Here is a 20427-nt window from a genome sequence, read left to right as displayed (position 1 = left end):
AACTAGGTGAGTAGTCTGGGAAGCAAAGATACGTGGGCGTTTCAGAAAATAAAGGTAATAGACATACTCTGATACTGACAGGGAAGACGTAGATTGGGTATCGGGACATAGATAGTCATGTGAAGAGCTGTTTATGCATTGCGCAAAAGCCATTTCAGTGAATGAGTAGTGATTGGTCATTGATGAGGTAGAAAGTGTAGATATTCCATAGACCATGAACTGTGAGGAATGGAATGAGGATTTGAGACACTTGAACCTTTGGTTTGGGTTTGTACTTTGTACTTTGGAGAGATGAACCTATTTATTGCCCAAGGGAAAGAAGTCAGAATTGAAGCGAGAAAATGCGATCTTACACGTACTAGATAAGCCAATGATGTGGATTTTTAGATAGCCTAGGATGCAGTTCAGGTAGTGAGGAAGATAGTAAGCTTTAGGATGCATGGCATGCCTGCCACCATGACCCAAGTTTCTTAGCTCTCAAATGCCGTTTTGATCAGCTTTGTCCAGGTTTGTTCAAAAGTAGGGAGCAAAGTGGTAGACATCAGTATCTGATAGAGTCAAACAAAAATTTTTTTTAATGTTTATTTATTTTTGAGATAATGTGAGAGAGTGTAAGCAACAGAGGGCAGACAGAGGGAGACACAGCATCTGAAGTGGGCTCCAGGCTCCGAGCTGTCAGCCCAGAGCCCGACGCGGGGCTCCAACTCACAAACTGTGAGATCATGACCTGAGCCGAAGTCGGACGCTTAACCGACTGAGCCCCTCAGGCGCCCCACTGATAGAGTTTTTAAGTGTGTGTGTGTGTGTGTGTGTGTGTCTGTCTGTCTGTGTGTGTGTGTGTGAGAGAGAGAGAGGGAGGGAGAGAGAGGATGTATAAAGCCATTACGAAGTTTCTTCTTCAATTCTTTTTTTTTTTTTTTAGTTCTTCCCCGAACTGTTCTCTATTTATACTGGTATTGTACACTTTAAAAGGAAAGTCGATCTGTAAAGTCATTAACCAGTGTATGAAGTAGCTGTATTATCCTTCCAGGTATATTTCTGCTTTACAAGAAACATATCCAGGAGGAACCAGCCAGAAGAATTTCTGACTTCAGGCCATTAGAAGGAAAGGTTATGTCGAGAGTAGTCCTTCAATCTTAGGTTACGATTGATTATGCTAAATTATGTGTTCACTATACTATAATATTTTGAAAAATATTCTGTAGTTGAGCTTTGAACTTGGTAGTTGTTATATCTGTTTTCTTGCCCGTGATATCCCCCTAATGGCTTGCAGTTATTATCCCATTATACATACTGTAGTTACATATAACTACCAGAGACAGTAGGGCCTTTGGCTGTAGGAGACAGTTAACAAAACTGATTTTTGATGTCAACCTGCAGGTGGTTGGAGAGTGAACAAGAGGATGCCCACTAAGTTCTTTGCTTCTGCATGAACAGGGCTGTGCAGTTTTGTTTTCTCTTCGTGAGCCCATGGATTTTTCACTTACTACTTTATGTAGTTCGAATCCATACAGGAGCAGGGAGGAATGGATTGAGCAGAAGAAAAAAGTCTCCCCAAGAGGAAGCTTAACTTTTTAACTCTCTTAATTGCTTAGTAATTTAAGGCCACAGGCAACTTAACAGTTGAACCCTGTGCGCCAAGAGCAGTGTCTTTTGGTGCCCCTTTGGCTCAGTAAGTTAGATCATTTATGTAGGTGTCTGTTGGGCAGATCTGACTTAATTCCTTTAAATGCAGGATTTCTCATTAGAAAATGACTTTCTTTAAAATTACTTAATTATTTATAAAGGAATCCATTGAGTTCTTAATTCCGTGAACTGTCTAGGTTATCAGTTCAATAAATTCTTAATGAATGCCGCTACTTACATGGTAATCCTGTGCTGTGCTCTGAAGTATCGAGTTTAAGATTGTATTATTTGCAGAATGATATTGATGGGAAGATGGTAAAAGAGCTCCACTAAATCCATGTTTTTCCCATGTGTTAGGTTTGAGTGAGTAGTGAATACTCAAGAAATTACAATTGTATACAGGGTTTTTGTTGATTAATATCTACAGTAAATTCTTGAAGGCCTTTCTATGCATTTTAATTTTGATGGCAGGGTTTTTTCATTGGCTTTAGAAAGCTGTGGTTTAGAGAGAGCATTAAGACCATGTGGGTTTAATCTTTTTATCGGTTAAGTAAACTGCTTTTCCCATGGGTAGAACTGTACTTTCTACCCTGATCATTTGTCTTTAGCAGATTTGACCATTATTTGCACTGGGAAAAAAAGTGTTTGTGCGAATCTGTTACCAGTTAATGCAGAGTCACTGTTCTACTGACAGTGGGCTGATAGGGTGATCTTTATATATGAAGATTACACAACCACCCACCCTAGACAGTTCTGGTGGATATACCAGTGATTAATATTATTATTGTGATTCTGCAGCTCAGCCTTGAATCGGATTTTTAAGTTGCTTGTTAGAGGGAATTAGGCCTTTTCTCTTTCTTCACATCTGTTTTGATGGCTAATCCTACACTAGGATAGGTAAGTAACCAACATATTGGAATGGAATGCAAAAAAGAGCTAGATAACCTTTGAAAGTTCTCTGCCCTAACCACCAAAACATTTATCCACATCTAAATGTGTAGCGTTAACTGTATGAAAGTAATGGAAATGTAATCTAATTGGGGTAAACATGATATACTATAGTCTTTTGCATTTTTAATCTTAGGCGCGTGCGCTCTCTCTCTCTCTTTTTAACGTTTATTTATTTTTGAGCGACAGAGTGTGAGAGGGGAAGGGACAGAGAGAGGGAGACAGAGAATCCGAAGCAGGCTCCAGGCTCTGAGCTGTCAACACAGAGCCTGACTTGGGGATTGAACCCATGAACCATGAGATCATGACCTGAGCTGAAGTCAGACACTTAACCCACTGAGCCACCAAGGAGCCCCCAGGCTCTCTATTTTTTAATCCACTGAGGATAGTAAATATTCCTCATTATATATCAATTTCCTTCACAAAAAAGAAGGAAGTGGGGAATTGTCATATATGGAAGACTTTAACATTTTAAACCCATGTTTATAAGTCATCTAAAATGTCTACTTGGTACATTATGTCTTGTGGTTTCATTAAAAGTATTCTTGGGGCACCAAGAATAGAACATGTGACTTTTTTTTAAATGTTTATTTTTGAGAGAGGCAGACAGAGAGATAGACAGAGTGCTAGCAGGGTAGGTGCAGAGACAGGGAGACACAGAATCCGAAGCAGGCTCCAGGCTCCGAGCTGTCAGCACAGAGCCCGACACGAGTCTCAAACCCATGAACCGCGAGATCATGACCTGAGCCGAAGTCAGAAGGTCAACTGACTGAGCCACACAGGTGCCCCCATGTGACTCTTGATCTTGGGATTGTGGGTTAAAGCCCCACATTGGGTGTAGAGATTACTTAAAAATAAAATCATTAAAAAAACAAAGTCCTACAACTGTATGCTTAATTGAGGATTCATATTTAAAAACTTAAGTTTGGGGCGCCTGGGTGGCTCAGTTGGTTAAGCGGCCGACTTCGGCTCAGGTCATGATCTCGCGGTCCGTGAGTTCGAGCCCCGCGTCGGGCTCTGTGCTGACGGCTCAGAGCCTGGAGCCTGTTACAGATTCTGTGTCTCCCTCTCTCTGACCCTTCCCCGTTCATGCTCTGTCTCTCTCTGTCTCAAAAATAAATAAACGTTAAAAAAATTTTTTTTTAAAGAAAATAAAAAAAAAATAAAAACTTAAGTTTGGAATTTTTAAAAAAAAGATACATGTGGACATAGCATAAATTTTGAGACCTAAGATATATTGCTTTTTTTAAAAATCATTGTGATATAATTCACATACCATACAAGTCACACATTTAAAATGTACAGTTAAGTGTTTTCTTTAAAGTTTACTCAGAGTTGTGCAACCATCACCACCATTGATATAGGGAATATTTATCACTCCAATAAGAAACCCCATAGCATACCCTTGAACATTCCCACCCTGCATTCCCACTCACCTCCACTCCCTTTTAATAGCAACTGCTAATCCACATTCTGTCTCTATAGATAATTGTTATTCTGGATGTTTTATTTAAATGGAACCATACAGGGGTGCCTGGGTGGCTCGGTCTAATGTTAAGCATCTGACCTCAACTCAGGTCATGATCTTGAAGTTCATGGGTTTGAGCCCCACGTCAGTCTCTGTGCTGATGGCTCAGAACCTGGAGCCTGCTTCGGATTCTATGGCTCTCTTTCTCTCTGTCCCTCCCCTGATCACGTGTTTGCTCTCGCTCTCTCTCTCTCATTCTCAAAAATAAATAAAACAAACAAACAAACAAATAAATAAATGGAACCATACAATACGTGGGTTTTTTGTCACTTTTATGTGGCATGTTTTTGAGGTTTATTCATGTTGTAGCATGTATCCGTATTCCATTCCTTTTTATTGCCAAGTAATATTCCACTGTGTGCATAGTACTGTGTTTTATTTCTCTGTTCATCTGATCGGTCGATGGTCATTTGAGTTCTTTCCATTGCTTTAAAATAATTTCCAGTACAGAATGCTGCTGCTGAGAACATCTTTTTCCATACTTGTGGATGTATGTTTCCATTTCTCTTGGGTGTATATGCAGGAGTGGAATTGCTAGGTCATATGATAACTGTTATTTAACATTTTGAGGAACTATCAGACTGTTTCTCACGATAGCTACACTACTTCTGCATTAACATTGTAGTATATGAGTATTCCATTTTGTCTGCATCCTTACCAACATTTGTTTCTGATTTTTTGTTTATAACCATCTTGTTTCATACAAAGTGGTATCTTGTTGTGGCTTAAGAATTGCCTTACCCTATTGATAAATGCTATTGAGCATCATTTCATTTGGGGTTTTTTTGGTCATTTGTGTATCTTTAAAGAACTATCTGTTCAGATCCTTTGTTCATTTTTAAATTGAGTTAGTCTTTTTTTTAATCTTTGAGTTGTAAGAGTCCTGTATATATTATTAAAATCTAAAGTAAGTTCTCCTATTTTGTTGGTTGTCTTTTTTACTTTATTGGTAATGGCCTTTGAAACATAGAAATTTTTTAATTTTGATGATGTCTGATTTATCTGTTTTTCTTTTGTTGTTTCTGCTTTTGGATATATTTATAAGACAGCTCTGTCTATAACTTAAGGTCAGAAAGATTTTTTTTAATTTTAATTTTATTTTTTTAAATTTATATCCAAATTAGCATACAGTGCAACGATGATTTCAGGAGTAGATTACTTAATTCCCCTTACCCATTTAGCCCATCCCCCTCCCCGCCCACTCCCTCCAGTGACCCTCTGTTTGCTCTCCATATTTATGAGTCTCTTTTGTTTTGTTCCCCTCCCTGTTTTGATATTATTTTTGTTTCCCTTCCCATATGTTCATCTGTTCTGTCTCTTCTTGACATCTGTTAAGTCCTCATATGAGTGAAGTCATATGATTTTTGCCTTTCTCTGACTAATTTCACTTAGCATAATACCCTCCAGTTCCATCCACGTAGTTGCAAACGGCAAGATTTCATTCTTTTTGAGTGCCGAGTAATACTCCATTGTGTGTATGTATGTATGTATGTGTGTATATATATTATGTATGTACAGTGTACTATATATAATATGTATGTACGTACATATATATATTTTATATATATTTACATACACACACACACACACACACACCACATCTTCTTTATCCATTCATCCATCGATGGACATTTGGGCTCTTTCCTTACTTTGGCTATTGTCGATAGCGCTGCTATAAACACGGGGGTGCCTGTGTCCCTTCGAAACAGCACACCTGCATCCCTTGGGTAAATACCTCGTAGTGCAACTGCTGGGTCATAGGGTAGTTCGACTTTCAGCTTTTTGAGGAACCTCCATCCTGTTTTCCAGAGCGGCTGCACCAGCTTGTATTCCCAAGAGAGATTTTTTTTTAATAGACTTTTTGAAGAGGAATTTTAGTTTCATAGCACTATTGAGCAGAAGGTACAGAGATTTCCCGTATCCTTCTTTCCCCCTAAGTTTTAGCAGTAATGGCTCCACATGCATTTGCAGGTTTTTGTGTGAACAAAAATTTTCAGCTCCTTTCTGTAAATGCCCAGGAGCACAATTGCTGGGTTGTTTGGTAAGAGTATGTTTCGTTTTATACGAAACTGCCACACTGACCTCAAAAGTGGCTGCATGGTTCTGCACTCCCACCAGCAAGGGATGAGTGTTCCTTCAGCCACACGTCCTTGCAAGCTTTTGGTGTTGTCTCCTCTAGATTTTGGCCAAAGGGGTAGGTTGCACTGGTATCTTACTGTTGTGTTAATTTGCATATATCCCTGGTGACCACGACGTGGAGCATCTGTCCACGTGCTTACTGCCACCTGTATATCTTTGGTGACGTGTCTGGTAAGGTCTGGCCCATTTTTTCAACCAGGCTGTTTTTCTTATTGTTGAACTTTAAAGGTTTTTGTGGGTTTGGGATAGTATAACAGTCTTTTACCAGAAATATCTTTTGCAAATATATTCGACTAATCTGTGGCTTGCTGTCTTATTCTGTTAACATTTCCTTCACAGAGCAGACGTTTTTAATTTTAATGAAGTTCATCCTACCATTTTTTTCTGTCCTGGATCGTGACTTCGGTATTGTATCTAAAAGGGCATTGTCAAGTCATTGTTCGTCTAGATTTTCTCCTATATTCTAGGAGTTTTAGTTTTGTGTTTTACATTTCGGTCTGTGATGCGTTTTAAGCAAATTTTTGTAAAGGGTGTAAGGTTTGTGTCTAAATTTGCTTTTGTTTTTTTTGTTTTTTTTTGCATTAAAGGTCCAGTGTTCAAACATTATTTGTTGAAAAGACTGTCTTTACCCCGTTGTATTACCTTTGCCCCTCTATTAAAGATTATTTGACTATATTTATGTGGGTCTGTTTCTAATCTCTTTATCTGTTCCATTTATCTGTTTGTCCATTCTTTTTCCAATACCACACTGTCTTAATTGTTGTAGCTTTATAGTAAGTTGGATTGTGTCAGTCCTCTGACTTTGTCCTTGTCCTTTATCTTTAGAATGCAGGAGCAAGGGAGAAGGGAGTTGGAGAGAGAGAGAGAGAGAGAGAGAGAGAGAGAGAGAGAGAATGAATATGAATCTCAAGCACACTTAGCATAGAACCCAATGTGGGGATCGATCCCGTGACCCTGGGATCATGACCTGATCTGAAATTAAGAGTTGGGATGCTCAACCAACTGAGCCACCCAGGCGCCCTAACTTAAGGTCACAAAGGTTTAATCTTCTATTTTCTTCTAAGAGTTTTATGGTTTTTTAGCCCATACAGTTAGGTCAGTCATACATTAGGTCTGTCATCATTTTAAGTTAGTTTTTGTATATGGTGAAAGGTGAAGATCCAGTTTCATTTTTTTGCTGAATATCCTGTTGTTCCTGTATCATTTGTTGAAAAAAAGTATTTTCTAGTTGTAAATGTGACAGTCTGTTTCTGGCTCCTTATTTCTGTTCTGTTGGTCTTTATGTCTGTTACTGTGCCACTGCCACAGTGTCTTGATTATTATAGCTTTGTAGTAAGTTTTGAAATCAGGAAGTGTGAGTTCTCTAACTTTGTTCTTTTTTTGAAGATTATTTTATCTTCTCTGTGTCCCTTGCATTTCCATATGCAATTTAGGATCAGTTTATCAATTTCTGCAGGAAAGGCAGCTGGGATTTTGATATAGGTATTGTGCTAAGTCTGTAGATGAATTTTGGGAGTATTGTCATGTTAACATTGTTAAATTTTCTGGTCCATGAACATGGGATATCTTTCTGTTTATTTAGATCTTTAACTTCTTCCAACAATATTTTATAGTTTTTGGAGTAGAACGTTTGGAATTCTTTTGTCAACTTCATTCGTGTATATTTTATTCTTTTTAATTCAATTATAAATGGAGTTGTTTTTAAAATTATTTTCATATTCATTGTTAGTACATAGGAATACATTTTAAAATTTGTTTTTAATGTTTATTTGTTTATTTTTGAGAGAGAGAGAGAGTGAGCGAGCGAGCAGGGAAAGGGCAAGGAGAGAGGGAGACACAGAATCCGAAGCAGGCTCTAGGCTCTGAGCTGTCAGCACAGAGCCCGAAGCGGGGCTTGAACTCAAGGACCGCAAGATCATGACCTAAGCCGAAGTTGGACATTTAACCACTGAGCCACCCAAGCGCCCCTAGAAATACATTTTTAATGTTAATCTTGTACTATGTAATGTTGCTGAATTTGTTTATTAGCTCAAATATTATGTTTAGTGGATTAAAAATAGTATTATATATACAGTGTCGTCTACAAACCCTTATTTTTATTCAGGACTTATTATATTTAGGTTTTACATGTGTAGAAGGTGATTTATGAAAGTGTCCTCCACCCCAGGCTGGTGGAGCAACGTATACTAGGCTCCTGGGTTGTGGTAGATGTTAGAATCACCCCCTGCCCATTGAGCTAATCATAATTACTCAGCCATTGTGCCCCGATCTCAGTCTGCTGAAGGAAACTGAGACAGAATCCACCTGCTTTTCATTCTGTTGCAGATCACTACTGTCCAAAGAAAGTGTCCCTAGTCCTGTGATCCTCTGTCATGGGATCATCCCAATTTAAAAACGGGCTCTACAGTCCTGGGTGGTTTGATTTCTGCCTCTTTCTCAAAACTCTTGTTTGCTCATTTGGTGAAGCTGTTCTCTCAGGCCGTTTCCTTTCTGCCATGGCACCTTCTCACATGGGTTTTTCTGCCTGGACCCCTCCCCTTCGCCTGATCACCTCTAAGTGTGCCGCAGTTGTGTACCTTGAATCAGGTTTCTTTTGTTGTGTTTTCTCATAGGCATGTTATATGTGATTTTCTCCTCTTGGCTCACTTCTCAGCTGTAAGTTTTCATTTGTAGCTTATTTGAGTAAATCTGTTTACTCATTTAGAAGTTCATGAGAACATGGGTCATGTTTTTTGTTCACTGTGTTTCAGCGCCTTGCACAGTCTGGCATGTAGTAATAGATGCTTAGCAAATATATGTTATTTAATTATTGAGGTAAGGTGATTTGATTCTGAAGTGTTATTTCAGTTCTTGGATGTTTGTTTTTGCTGCTAAGATTATTTAGCTAGTAGTTCACCTGGTGTCCATAAATGCTTAAGGGTTTTGGCAATGCTAATCATAAATGACAGTATCATTTGTAATAAGAATGTTTGGCAGGTATGTTTGGTATGTTGGCTTTAATACTTCTTGTTTTAGTTTGGTTACACTGCCTTTTATTGATATTCTGTTTTTGTGGATCTGATTTGGTTTTGATAAAAAAAAATTTCAACTCTGTCTCTTGGGTAAAGCTAACTGGATCATAAAATAGTAATGGGATATAGAAGCCTTCACCTAAATTAGGATTTCCAGTAAAGCCGATGTTACTATTTGCAGGGAAGGCTTGGGAAAACATTCAGGTGAGGCCAGTTCTCCTTTATTTCAAAGGACTTTTGGTTACTTGGGCTGAATGCTGTCTTACTAAGCCTGGGCTCATTGGTTCTGTGTTGTGCCAGAAAGAGAAATAACCGTTTTTGTTGTTAGAAGAGTTTATAGTGACAGAGGTTAAATATTTAAGAAGAAAAACTTGGCTTCCCTTTGCTTCTGAAGCTTGGTTTTACAAATGAGGTAGCTTGAAAAGAATATGGGAAGATGGAGAAATGAAAGTTTTTATTACTTTTGTAAAATGTTCATTGTTGCCACAGGATCTTCCTATATCATGAAGTAGTTATAAGAATAGGCTGCGGGAATTTTCAGACTCTCTGCAGTTGCTTGAGGATGATTCGCAGTTACTGTATAACTCATCGACTTTTTACAGTCTGCTTCCGCCACAAGACGATACCCTTACGAAAGACGTTAGACCAACAAGAACTTATTTGCATACATAAGGACCCGTGTATTTCCAAAGATGACTTTTCTCCTCTCATATTAAGATATGTGCTTACTGATAATACCGTTTGTTGTTTCAAACCTCGAGACTTGTTGCTCGGGACTCCGGTGACTCTCCGTAGCAGGGTGGGATTCGATTCTGTCCTTCTGGCTCTCAGCCTGGTGTGTTTGTCTCCGGTCATATAGTTATAAAATAGGACAGGTGGTACATTTATATGCCTTTGAGTTCTTCGAATTTGCTGAGCTTTCCCTAAGAGAATTTTAGAGCTCGATAGGATCGTTGTGAAGAGAGGGTAGAGAACATAGAGTTAATACTTCACTGTTCTGAGGTGCAGTTGAATTTACATCTGACTACAGCTGATTTTCTAGAGGGTTAAGGTAGTGTTGAGCTTAGATGACTGCTTGGGTTTTAGCACTTCAGAATTTGAACCCTTGCGGGCTTCTATTTGGTACAGTGACAGAGACATCATTGCCCTGTAACTCGTGATTTTTGAATCTGGTGAAAGTATGGGAAGGTAAAGTAAGATTAGATGTGGATGACAGATTTTTGAAAAGACATAGGATCATTAAAAGACTGAAAGCAGCTCTCTGTATGGCTGTCTTACTGCACTTTATTTTCTTTGGTTACAAATGAATTATTCTGATACAAAATATAAATTATTGGGGCGCCTGGGTGGCTCAGTGGGTTAAGCGTCCGACTTCGGCTCAGGTCATGATCTCGCGGTTCGTGAGTTCAAGCCAGATTCTGTGTCTCCCTCTCTCTCTCTGACCCTCCCCCATTCATACTCTCTCTCTGTCTCAAAAATAAAAATAAACATTGAAAAAAAATTTTTTTTTAATATAAATTACTTGAGTTCAGTATTTATTGTAGATAAATGTTTAAAGCCATAGCCCAAGAAGATTCTCGATTTAGAATCTGATGCAGATTTTGGTAAATGATAGCTATTTAACCAGTATCAATCTGTTGTGACTTATACGTCTTGTAAAATCTGACAGGCGTATAAAATGTATAATGAATGATTAATTAGTAAATAATCATTTCATTGTCAGACTTCTCTTTCATTAGTGACACATTTGGATTAAAAAGGTAAAGCAGTATAATGTTTAGATATTATGACGCGTTAATGTAGTGGTATAAATCGAAACTTTTGAAAAGGAAACTTGTTTTTGAAAGACACTTTTGCTTTACTTAAACTTGACATCATTTTTTAAATTGTTGTCTTAAGAATAGAAATGCTAGATAGATCTCTGAATTTTAGAGGTAGTCTTTGTTTTGTTTTTAAAGTAAGCTACACTGTGAATTATCTGGAGAAGTGATATTTTGGGGTGTCATATATACATATATATATATATATATGCACTCATACACACACACACACACACACACACACGCACACACACGCATACACACAGAAATAGTGAATTGGCAGTAACAAATTAAAAATTGAAATACCTGAATTTTTTACATTTTGAGTGTACAGATGTGGTCCAGATCTGTATATGACTGTTCTTTTCACACTGTGATGTGCTTCTCACTTCTTTTTTAAGTTGCCAAGTAATACTTGTACATCCATAGTAACAGTATTTCAAGTACTCGGAAGGACCCTCAGAGCCTCTCATTCAAAGGCAAGCACTTCAGCAGCTCACAGCACAGTCTGCCACCTAAAACATGTCTTTCTTGTCTGAATAGCTCTGTTCTTAAAAATTTGCTCCATCCGTTATTATGACACTGCTTTGTTTTTGTTTTGTTTTTTTTTTTCAAGTTTTTATTAAAATGCTTTTGGGAATGGTCACATGGATACACGTGGTTGTATCTTACTGTATGTACCAACGGGAGTATATGTGCAATTTTATTATGATGAAATGGTGTTAGTGGCTGTGCCGGGCTGACTTAAAAGAGAAGGTAGTTAAGTTTGCAGTGTTGCAGAGCAATTCTTCAAAGAACAGTTAGGGTAACCTCTTAGCAAAGTGTGTTATGAATGAGCCTTCTAGTAGAAGGCAAATACCATGCCAGAGATAAAAGCCCCTTCTAGGTTTGGAGTTGGAAAACAAAACTCAAATGAAATTTAAAATAACTGGGGGGAAAGGTATTTCCTGACAGGTGTCAGATATCAACCTCACAGATCTCCATGTGCTGTTAGCAAAATGTAAGGAATTGACATCATTTAAAGAATACGCTGATTGTCAGCTTTTAAAGCACATTTGGCCATACATACGAGGCACCAGGAAAAGTATGCTTAAGACAGACCAAGAACAGGGAAGCTGGAACCAGGATTTTTAAAAACTTAAATGTTTGAAAATGATTTTGAACCCTGTGTTTAGGTGAGCAATTGCAGTTATGTCCATTTCATGCCTGGAAAAAGCCCTCGCTGGCATGTGTGTCTTTCCATTTTCTGTTAATATAAATCTTTGAAATCCGAAAGAATTTATGGAGCATACACAGTTTCTAAATCAAGGGTAGAAAAGAGAATTACACAAGTATCTTGGTTTAGGTTTTGTTTCCTTTTGCAATGCTTACTAATCTTTGAAGTGTTCACCTTCCACTCACTGAAGAACAGTGGCCAACCCCTTGTCGACTAGCACTGGCCTAGTTAGGATATGGGAGATTCTTTACCCTCTTGGAATGAGATTGGCCTTATTTCCAAGACTAGCAGACTCCGTAAGTATTGCTCCCTTTGCTTCTGCCAGTATTCTCCCTCTGTGCTTAAACTGTCTGGGTAGCGTTCTTCGGGGTTATAGATTTTAACTTTCTCTGGCAGTTGACCAGCACCTGAAGTATTTGCCTTTCTTAGAGCAGCTTGCGTTTGCTGGCTGCCTCGGTGGCTGTATTGACAAGAAAACGGGCAAATGGTCTCCTTTGAGACTAACCACTTTACTATGGTTATGTGAATGTGTCTCATATCCCCCTAACGTAAAAAGAAATCTATACCTTATGTAAGCATATAAAGTATTAATAAATTGTTATTTTTCTCGGTGAAAATATTTAGTAAAATTGTACACGTGTATTTAGTTTGTTAGATCTGGATATTCAACAAAATAACAAGTTGTTACCATTTTAATGTAAGATTGCAAACTCCTAAAAAATTGGAACTGGATTGTCACGATTTTCTTTATGCATCTCTGCTCAACATAGTACTTAGCATAAGTAATAAATATTTTCCATTAATGAACAGTATATATCAAAATCATTACCTTTTTATTAATAAAACGGGACATTGAAATTTAAGGGGAATAAAACTGGAAAAGATGAAGTGAAATCGGTTTTATGAAGCGCAAAGAATTTATTGCCTTACTCGGGTACTTTATTTCCTATGCTCAAGCCTCCTCCTTTTTTTAGGCTCCAGCCTTTTATTGTGGAAAATTTCAAAGATGTACAAAAATAAATATCCAGCTTCAACAGCTTTAAATTCTTGTTTCATCTGTACTCTTTCCGTCCTTAGATAATTGTGAAGCAAATCCTAGACATTATGTGGTTTCATCCACGAATATTTCATTTTGTTTCTCTAAAAGATAATCAAGCCTTTGTTTTTAGACATGTTAAATAAAATACGTAGTATTCAGCCTGCATATTCTGAGTGCACAACACACTGTGAATAACGTGAGACCAGAATAGGTGCCTGGTGAGAAAGTGAAATCATTTTAATAACTATTGACACACTAAAGCTTAGCATTTGTGGGCTGATTTTTTTTTCCGTCTTTTCAAAACCCAGGCTTACTCCATTCCCAGTTCTAACAGTTCTTCTTGTGGCTTCCAACCCGTTCCCTGCACCTCCACAAGGTGGCAGATGAAGGAAGAGAAAAGTGAAATTTAAGTGACTCTGACTTGAGTTTCACTTTTATTCATCAGTCAGATGGAGTTGCAGAACGTTTTGGAGCAGAAATATTTTTTCAGAAACAAGCAAGCAGACTTCTGAAACAATTCGCCATTTCCCCCTTGCTCTACAGAGACAAAATATTAGATGTTTCAAAAGAGAGTTAAGTAATAATCTTTTATAAAATAGTTTCCACAGCATTATCACGGTCTTTTAATATTCTCTGTTAGTGATTTGGGCTTTAATGAAAATACAGCATTTGAACTTGTGTCTGATTTTTGGAAGCTGCAGTTTTGGATAACTGTTGGCGAAATTTCTCATTGAGTGATGCAAATGTTGCCTTAGTTGATGTACTTAGCTGGACATTTGTTACCAGTGCAGTGGCATAACTACTGTGTTTATGTCCAGACAGCTCTCCCTTTCCTTAAAACCTCAGTTTCTACGTCAGTGTCATTGAGTGGATTATGTTCGTGCACACTTAGAAATATGTGATGGTTACTGGTTAACTTCTATATGGCGAAGATGCTATTCTATTCGGGGTACGTTTGATGTTGAAACACTTGAGCACCAGCAAAGTGGCTTTTTAGTCCATGGGAATTGTAAATGAGCACCTGTAGAGTTGTCTGTAAACTAGGTATTTGTCTGAAAGTGGTGTTTGCATAATCTGATATGTGGGAGTTTTTCTGCTTCAGTATGCTATATATTCTTGTTCTTTTTTTGTTTCCCAAATAATATATTTCTTGTGGAAATGCTGTTTTTCCAAGTAGTCTATTGTGAGACTCATTTTGTATATGTGGTTTGAGCTGTTTTAAGATATTGGGGGGAAATGGTGGGATAAATATGCAGAAATTGATTTTCCTTTTTTGCTTGAATTTTGACATCTGTTTTACATGCATGTTTTTCCTTCTGTTGCCACCATTAGCATCTCTGATCATCGAAGTTTTTATATCCCTGCAGCATGACATGTAGTTCTGATGAAACTGTTACCTTATATTTTCTGTAGAGTTCTTTCTTTTTTTTTTTTTTTAAGCACTTAATGCCTTTTATTCCTAAGCTTCATGCATGAATTATGTAGCATATGTGAAGAGGCTTAAACTGTTTCCATTACATTCTTTCTGGATGGCTCCTGTTATATTTAGGATATACTTATACTTTAGACAAAGTAAGAATGTTATTGTTGTTGACCTTGACACCAGATAACTGGGCAGACATTATATAGCTATGTTTGAATCTTCGCAAAATGTGCTGTTAAAGCCAACAGAGTCCTGGCGGGAGACTCTTCTGGATAGCAGAGTTATGGAGCTGTTTTTCACAGTAAGTCTTGCTTTTCATTTCTGGTGGTGAAGGCCAAGGAAGAGTGCCACCGAAAAGAGTACATGCTTCTGTGTTTGTCCTAAGTAAAACAGGACAGGTTGCTTTTCTCCTTTAAACCCTTCCTCCTAATCGATACATCTGCTTAAATAGAAATTACAGAGAAATGTTCTTGGTAATTTATAAAAGTGTTATAGAAGTATGAATATCTTGGAGCTGATATTCTCAGACTTTTTGATCTCAGAAGACCTTTACAGTCTTAAAAATTATTGAAGACCCCGAAGAGCTTTTGTTTATGGGGATATAACTGCTAATATTTACCACATTAAAATTTCAAACGAAAAACTTTAAAAAATGACTTGTTGATTCATGTAAAAGTAGCAATGGGAGGGGCATGTGGCTGGCTCAGTCAGTGGAGCATGTGATTCTTGATCTCAGGATTGTGGGTTCAGGCCCCCTGTTGGGTGGGGAGATTGCTTAAAATCTTAGAAAAAAAAATAGTACCCAAACCATTACATATTAACGCAAATAGCATTTTAATGAACAGCTGTATTTTTGGAAAAAGAAAAGTTTACTGAAGAGTGGCGTTGTTTTATATTTTCGTAAAACTCTAATGTCATGCTTACCTGAAGACGGATTCTCAGATCTGCTTCTACATCCAGCTGGTTGTAATATCGCAGGTCAAGTAACCTGGAGGAAACTCCACTGTGTACATGTGCGACAGTGTGCTAGTGCCAGTGTGGAAGCAGTTTCGCCCTTACACACAAGCTGACGTGGTCTTAGCCGTGTGTCAGGGCCCCTGGACGACAGTTGAAGAACTGCCATAACAGAGTAGAGTGCACTTCATGTGCTCATTTATCAGCCGTGGGTCGAGGTAGCGTTTTTGAATGGCAATTTATTTCGATTATAACTTCACATGGTCTTGTTTATTATCTGCCAGAAAGAAGTAGGCTCGGGGCGCCTGGGTGGCCCAGGCTTCAGCGGCCGACTTCGGCTCAGGGCACGATCTCGCGGTCCGTGAGTGCGAGCCCCGCGTCGGGCTCTGGGCTGACGGCTCAGAGCCTGGAGCCTGCCTCGCATTCTGTGTCTCCCCCTTCCTCTGCCCTTCCCCTACTCACGCTCTGTCTCTATCAAAAAACTTTTAGAAAGAAGTAGGCTGTACGTCCCCATGTTTGTTCATGAGGGTCCCCACTGTAATAGTCAAAGGCTGGTGAAAGAAATGTATGTGTGTGGAGGGGAGAGGGATGTGGATTTCAATCTGTTAAGAGCCTAAGCACACAAGTTAGATGTAATGACTGGGGCAAACGTCCAATAAAGACCAGTTAAGAAGAAAAAAATGGAAGCTGTTTTAATCCCAACCATTTTAGTTTCTCACCTTTTTATTCGTTTGAAAAATATTATTTACTATCCTTACAACTGCCTTCCCTTCTCGATTGAACCATGTAAAATATTGTAGTTCTATGGTACGTATTTTAAAATACCTAGAATAAGGTTGTTCGTCCATGGTTGTATACATAAAAACGCTTTCTATAGAAATGCTGGGGCTTCATTACCTTGCCGTATATTCTGTAAATCGGAGCAATGGTGGCCGAAAGCATATCAGTATCAAAGAGGCAGTTGTAACTAAATTAACAGGTTCTAGCACCTGCCGTATCTGACAGAAATTGTTTCGATACGTATCCGAGTTCACTTCTTTGTGTTGTTCGTTTGACTGAAAGAAGAGCCCATTCCAGCAGTTTTTGAAAAGGTGCAAAACTTGCTGGCGGTACTGGAAACAGCTACCCCGAATCCGAGCAGCTGTCTAGACAAAGCAGACAGCTGTTCCCGTCAGCTGCGAACCACCACACGCAGATGGCTTCTCAGCCTGAAAGTTAACCCTTTTTGCATTGTCATTTTAGCAGTTTTGTGTCTGGGGCCTGGTACTTTCGTTTGAGGAGTTGATAAGCAACTTTAGTTTGTCAGTTGTTACAGAGATGACAGGGGGGCTAATCTTTTTATTTCGTTCGGGTTTTGTTAAACTTATTTTCAATCGTGAGTTCGTTACCGAATAGAAAGCAGTGTTCCATTGGTTGTCCCCGTTTCTCTAGATTTGAGTATATAGACACAAATACACTATTGAACGGAATGAAAACTTTAAATATGTTGGTCACATCTGAATCGAGAAACACTCGAGGTGACATTCTGCCCCTCAGAAGTTTACAGATGTCTCAGTTTTTCTTTCTTCCACGAGGTATTGGAAGAACCACTCTGGTTAGTTTTTCCTCCTACCTTCTTGGCTGATCCTTCTTGACCTCATTTATGCTCTCTGTTTTTCTCTGCTCATTGCCAAACTGCTAGTGTTCTGTCTCAGTTCTCAACCCTGCCGACTGCATACACTCTCCTCGGACTATCTCTTCCACACGTAGGACTTCAACTGCCACTTCTGCACCGATGACTCCTAAATCTATATTCAGCACAGGCTGCTCCAAAGTTCCAGAGCCTTATAATCCAAGTGCTTACTGGATGTTTTAATTTGGAAGGCCTACAAACATCTCAGATCCAGCATGTTCCAGTAGAATTTATCGTCTTACTGACTTGCTTCTGTTTATTCTTGTCTTGCTTCACCATTCACCTCTGTGGGTGTTCTGTTAGACTTTGCGTTTCCTTAGCCCTCTGCTTTCCCTACTCAGGTGATGAATTCAGTTTTTAATTTGTGTCACATGGTTCCGTTGCGGAAGAACTCCTTTGTAAGGCTGACATTGGAAGAAGGGCAGGAGTCTACTGTATTACGCAAGAACTAATCATTATGTATCATGAGTTTTATATGGTTCACATTTCAGAGAACATAAATTAAGTTTGAACAGTACATGCAGGCTCTGTGGTAGTTCTTTATTTTTATTTGATTGTATTACATCATCAGATTAGCCATTTCACTCATCATTTCTTTTGATTCCTCACTTCTGGACCAGTAATGAATAACCATTTGGCTCTCTATTGGTAGAAAAGAAACCCTCTATTGTCCCAGATTGCATTGTATCCATTGGTTGAATGTACCCCTGGATAACATGCTTAAATGTTGATTAGGTTAAACAGCATGATGAAATTGAGTTAGACTTTTCAGATAAGGAACTTAAAAATGAGTTGTGTTCAAAAGTTCATGAACTGGACAATGTAGATTATATGAATTTGTGCATTATACTTTTACTATATAAAACTTAAAATGTAATAGAACATATTTTGGGAAACATTTGTGTTATTCTAGACCAGGGATTGGCAGACTTTTTCTGTAAAGGCCAGGTAGTAAACATTAGGCTTTGCTGGTCACCTGTTCTCTGAGGCAGCTGTTCAGCTCTGCCTTTGTAGTACAGAAGCCCTTTGTGGAGCAGAAGCAGCATAGCCGATACCTAAACAAACAAGCGGGGCAGTGTTCCTGCAAAACTTTTGTAACAGCCATCAAAATGTGGATTTTGTTTAATTGTCATATGTCTTGAGATTTTGTTATTCTTTGGTTTTGTTTTTCCCAACCATATAAATATGTAGAAACCATTCTACAGGCCATACAAACATGAGCAGGAGGCCAGACTCGGCCATCGGCTGTGGTTTTCCAGCCCCTGTTGGAGACCAAAGAGGGTGGTGTATTTCAAGCGTCTCAATTAACTTTGTAACTCTTTAGTATTTTAAATATCCTAGAGCCTTAAGAAGTTCAAGGTTTAAAGAGTCATAGAATCAATCAGTGAATAAGGGTTTATTACCTGTTTGCTGTGTACCTGGGTACCAAAAGTGTACCTGTGAATATTTATAAGAAATATTCTAACGGCAAGTAATTTATAAATGATTTCAGAGTTGAAGTGAACATAACTTGAAACAAATAGAGCACAAGTGTTTAAAATTTTGTGACATTCAGAAAGCAAAGAAATTTGTGTAAGAAAAGAAGGGCCGCAGAAGTCAAATGCTTGTGGAAAATAGAAGATGGTTGCCATCAATGTGGTTGGTGGATTAAGATAAAAAATACCTATAAGTTCTTTTTTTTTTTTTTCCGAGTTTATTTATTTTTGAGAGGGAGCGAGAGCACACACGAGCAAGGGAGGGGCGCAGAGAGGGAGAGAGAGAGAGAGAGAGAGAGAGAGAGAGAGAGAGAATCCCAAACGGGCTCCCTGCTGTCAGCATAGAGCCCCGACGCAGGGCTCGATCTCAGGAACTGAGATCATGACCAAGAGTCAACCACTCGGCCGACTGAGCCACCCGGATGCCCCTGTAATTTCTTTACTAAGTGTATTTTCCTTAATTATGATTAATTGTGTCAGATTTAAGCAATGAAACGTCTTTAAAATCTGAGAATATTAATAACCGTGTAAAATTAGGGAGCAGTAATTGATGTCCTTCAAACAGAATACTGTGTACGAGGTGTTTCACATCAGTGTTGCATCACTGATATAAAATCTAGATGAGGCTTAAAGTGGACTAAGTAAAATTAAAAAAACGTTTAGCCCTTACTCATAGCAGTGTGTACAGGATAAAATGAGATTCAGACAAATTGTGGCAATGTCAGAGTTAATGCAAGAGTGTGCTTATGTACTAGTTGAGTGAGTGAGTGTCTGGTGATGGAAAGGTAAATTGCTTTTCTAAGTGTACAACTGTTTACTTGTACTAAAGCAGCATCTATATACTCCTGATTGAACTTGTCTGCTAACTTTAGCAAGAAGCTGTAGCTAGGCATAGTTAGCATAATACAGATGACTGTCGTCGTTGCTGTTTTTAGAAGAAGGCAGTATGTCTGACTGGCTGGCATCTGTTTCTCTCTTTGTCATAACATCCTGGAGACAGTTCAATTTTCAAAATGTAGGTAGCCCTCAGTTAAAAATTACTCGATATGTTTAAAAAATCATGGCCTGTAATGTAAAGTGGACTGAGGGGCAATTTTCAAATTTAGTTAGGTTCAGGAATTAATTTTCTAGAAATAACTAGCTACAGTGAATTTTTCTCTTACCTCATTCGGCATGATAGACACGTGACCCTTACAAAAGAAGAATTTATTTTTATGGATTAGTAATTCTTTCTAACAGGTACATCGAAAAATCAGAGAAGATTCAGATATGGCACAAGATTCTCTTCAGTGCCTTGCCCAGTTAGCTTCTCTTCATGGACCCATCTTCCCCGATGAAGGCTCACAAGTTGATTATCTAGCACACTTCATTGAGGGATTACTGAATACTATCAATGGGTAGGTATACTTGCCCTTTATAACTGAAAAAAGAGCTTTCAGTTTTTTCTTTATGTTTAACAGTAGAGGAGAAAAAGAAACTAGTGATTTTCCCTGTTTCTATTTTAAAGTGTAGTTATGCGGGTAATTTGAAATTAATACACAGAGACATGCCTTGAAAAACAAATAGGTGATAATAT

At 38.4% G+C, this 20427-nt stretch overlaps 1 protein-coding gene across 4 annotated transcripts in view; it reads left to right on the top strand.

Moving 5' to 3' along the window:
* Window positions 1-20427, top strand: part of XPO4 (exportin 4) — a 115021-nt gene that overhangs the window by 55595 nt on the left and 38999 nt on the right. For all 4 annotated transcript variants that reach the window (XM_053205585.1, XM_053205688.1, XM_053205649.1 and 1 more), the window contains 2 exons: window positions 14939-15051; window positions 20091-20248. In XM_053205585.1, the coding sequence (XP_053061560.1) occupies window positions 14939-15051; window positions 20091-20248 (271 nt within the window). The remainder of the gene's footprint in view (window positions 1-14938; window positions 15052-20090; window positions 20249-20427) is intronic.

The sequence above is a fragment of the Acinonyx jubatus genome, chromosome A1 (assembly GCF_027475565.1).
Source record: "Acinonyx jubatus isolate Ajub_Pintada_27869175 chromosome A1, VMU_Ajub_asm_v1.0, whole genome shotgun sequence".
Taxonomy (NCBI): Eukaryota; Metazoa; Chordata; class Mammalia; order Carnivora; family Felidae; genus Acinonyx; species Acinonyx jubatus.
This window is presented reverse-complemented; position numbering and strand designations above follow the sequence as displayed.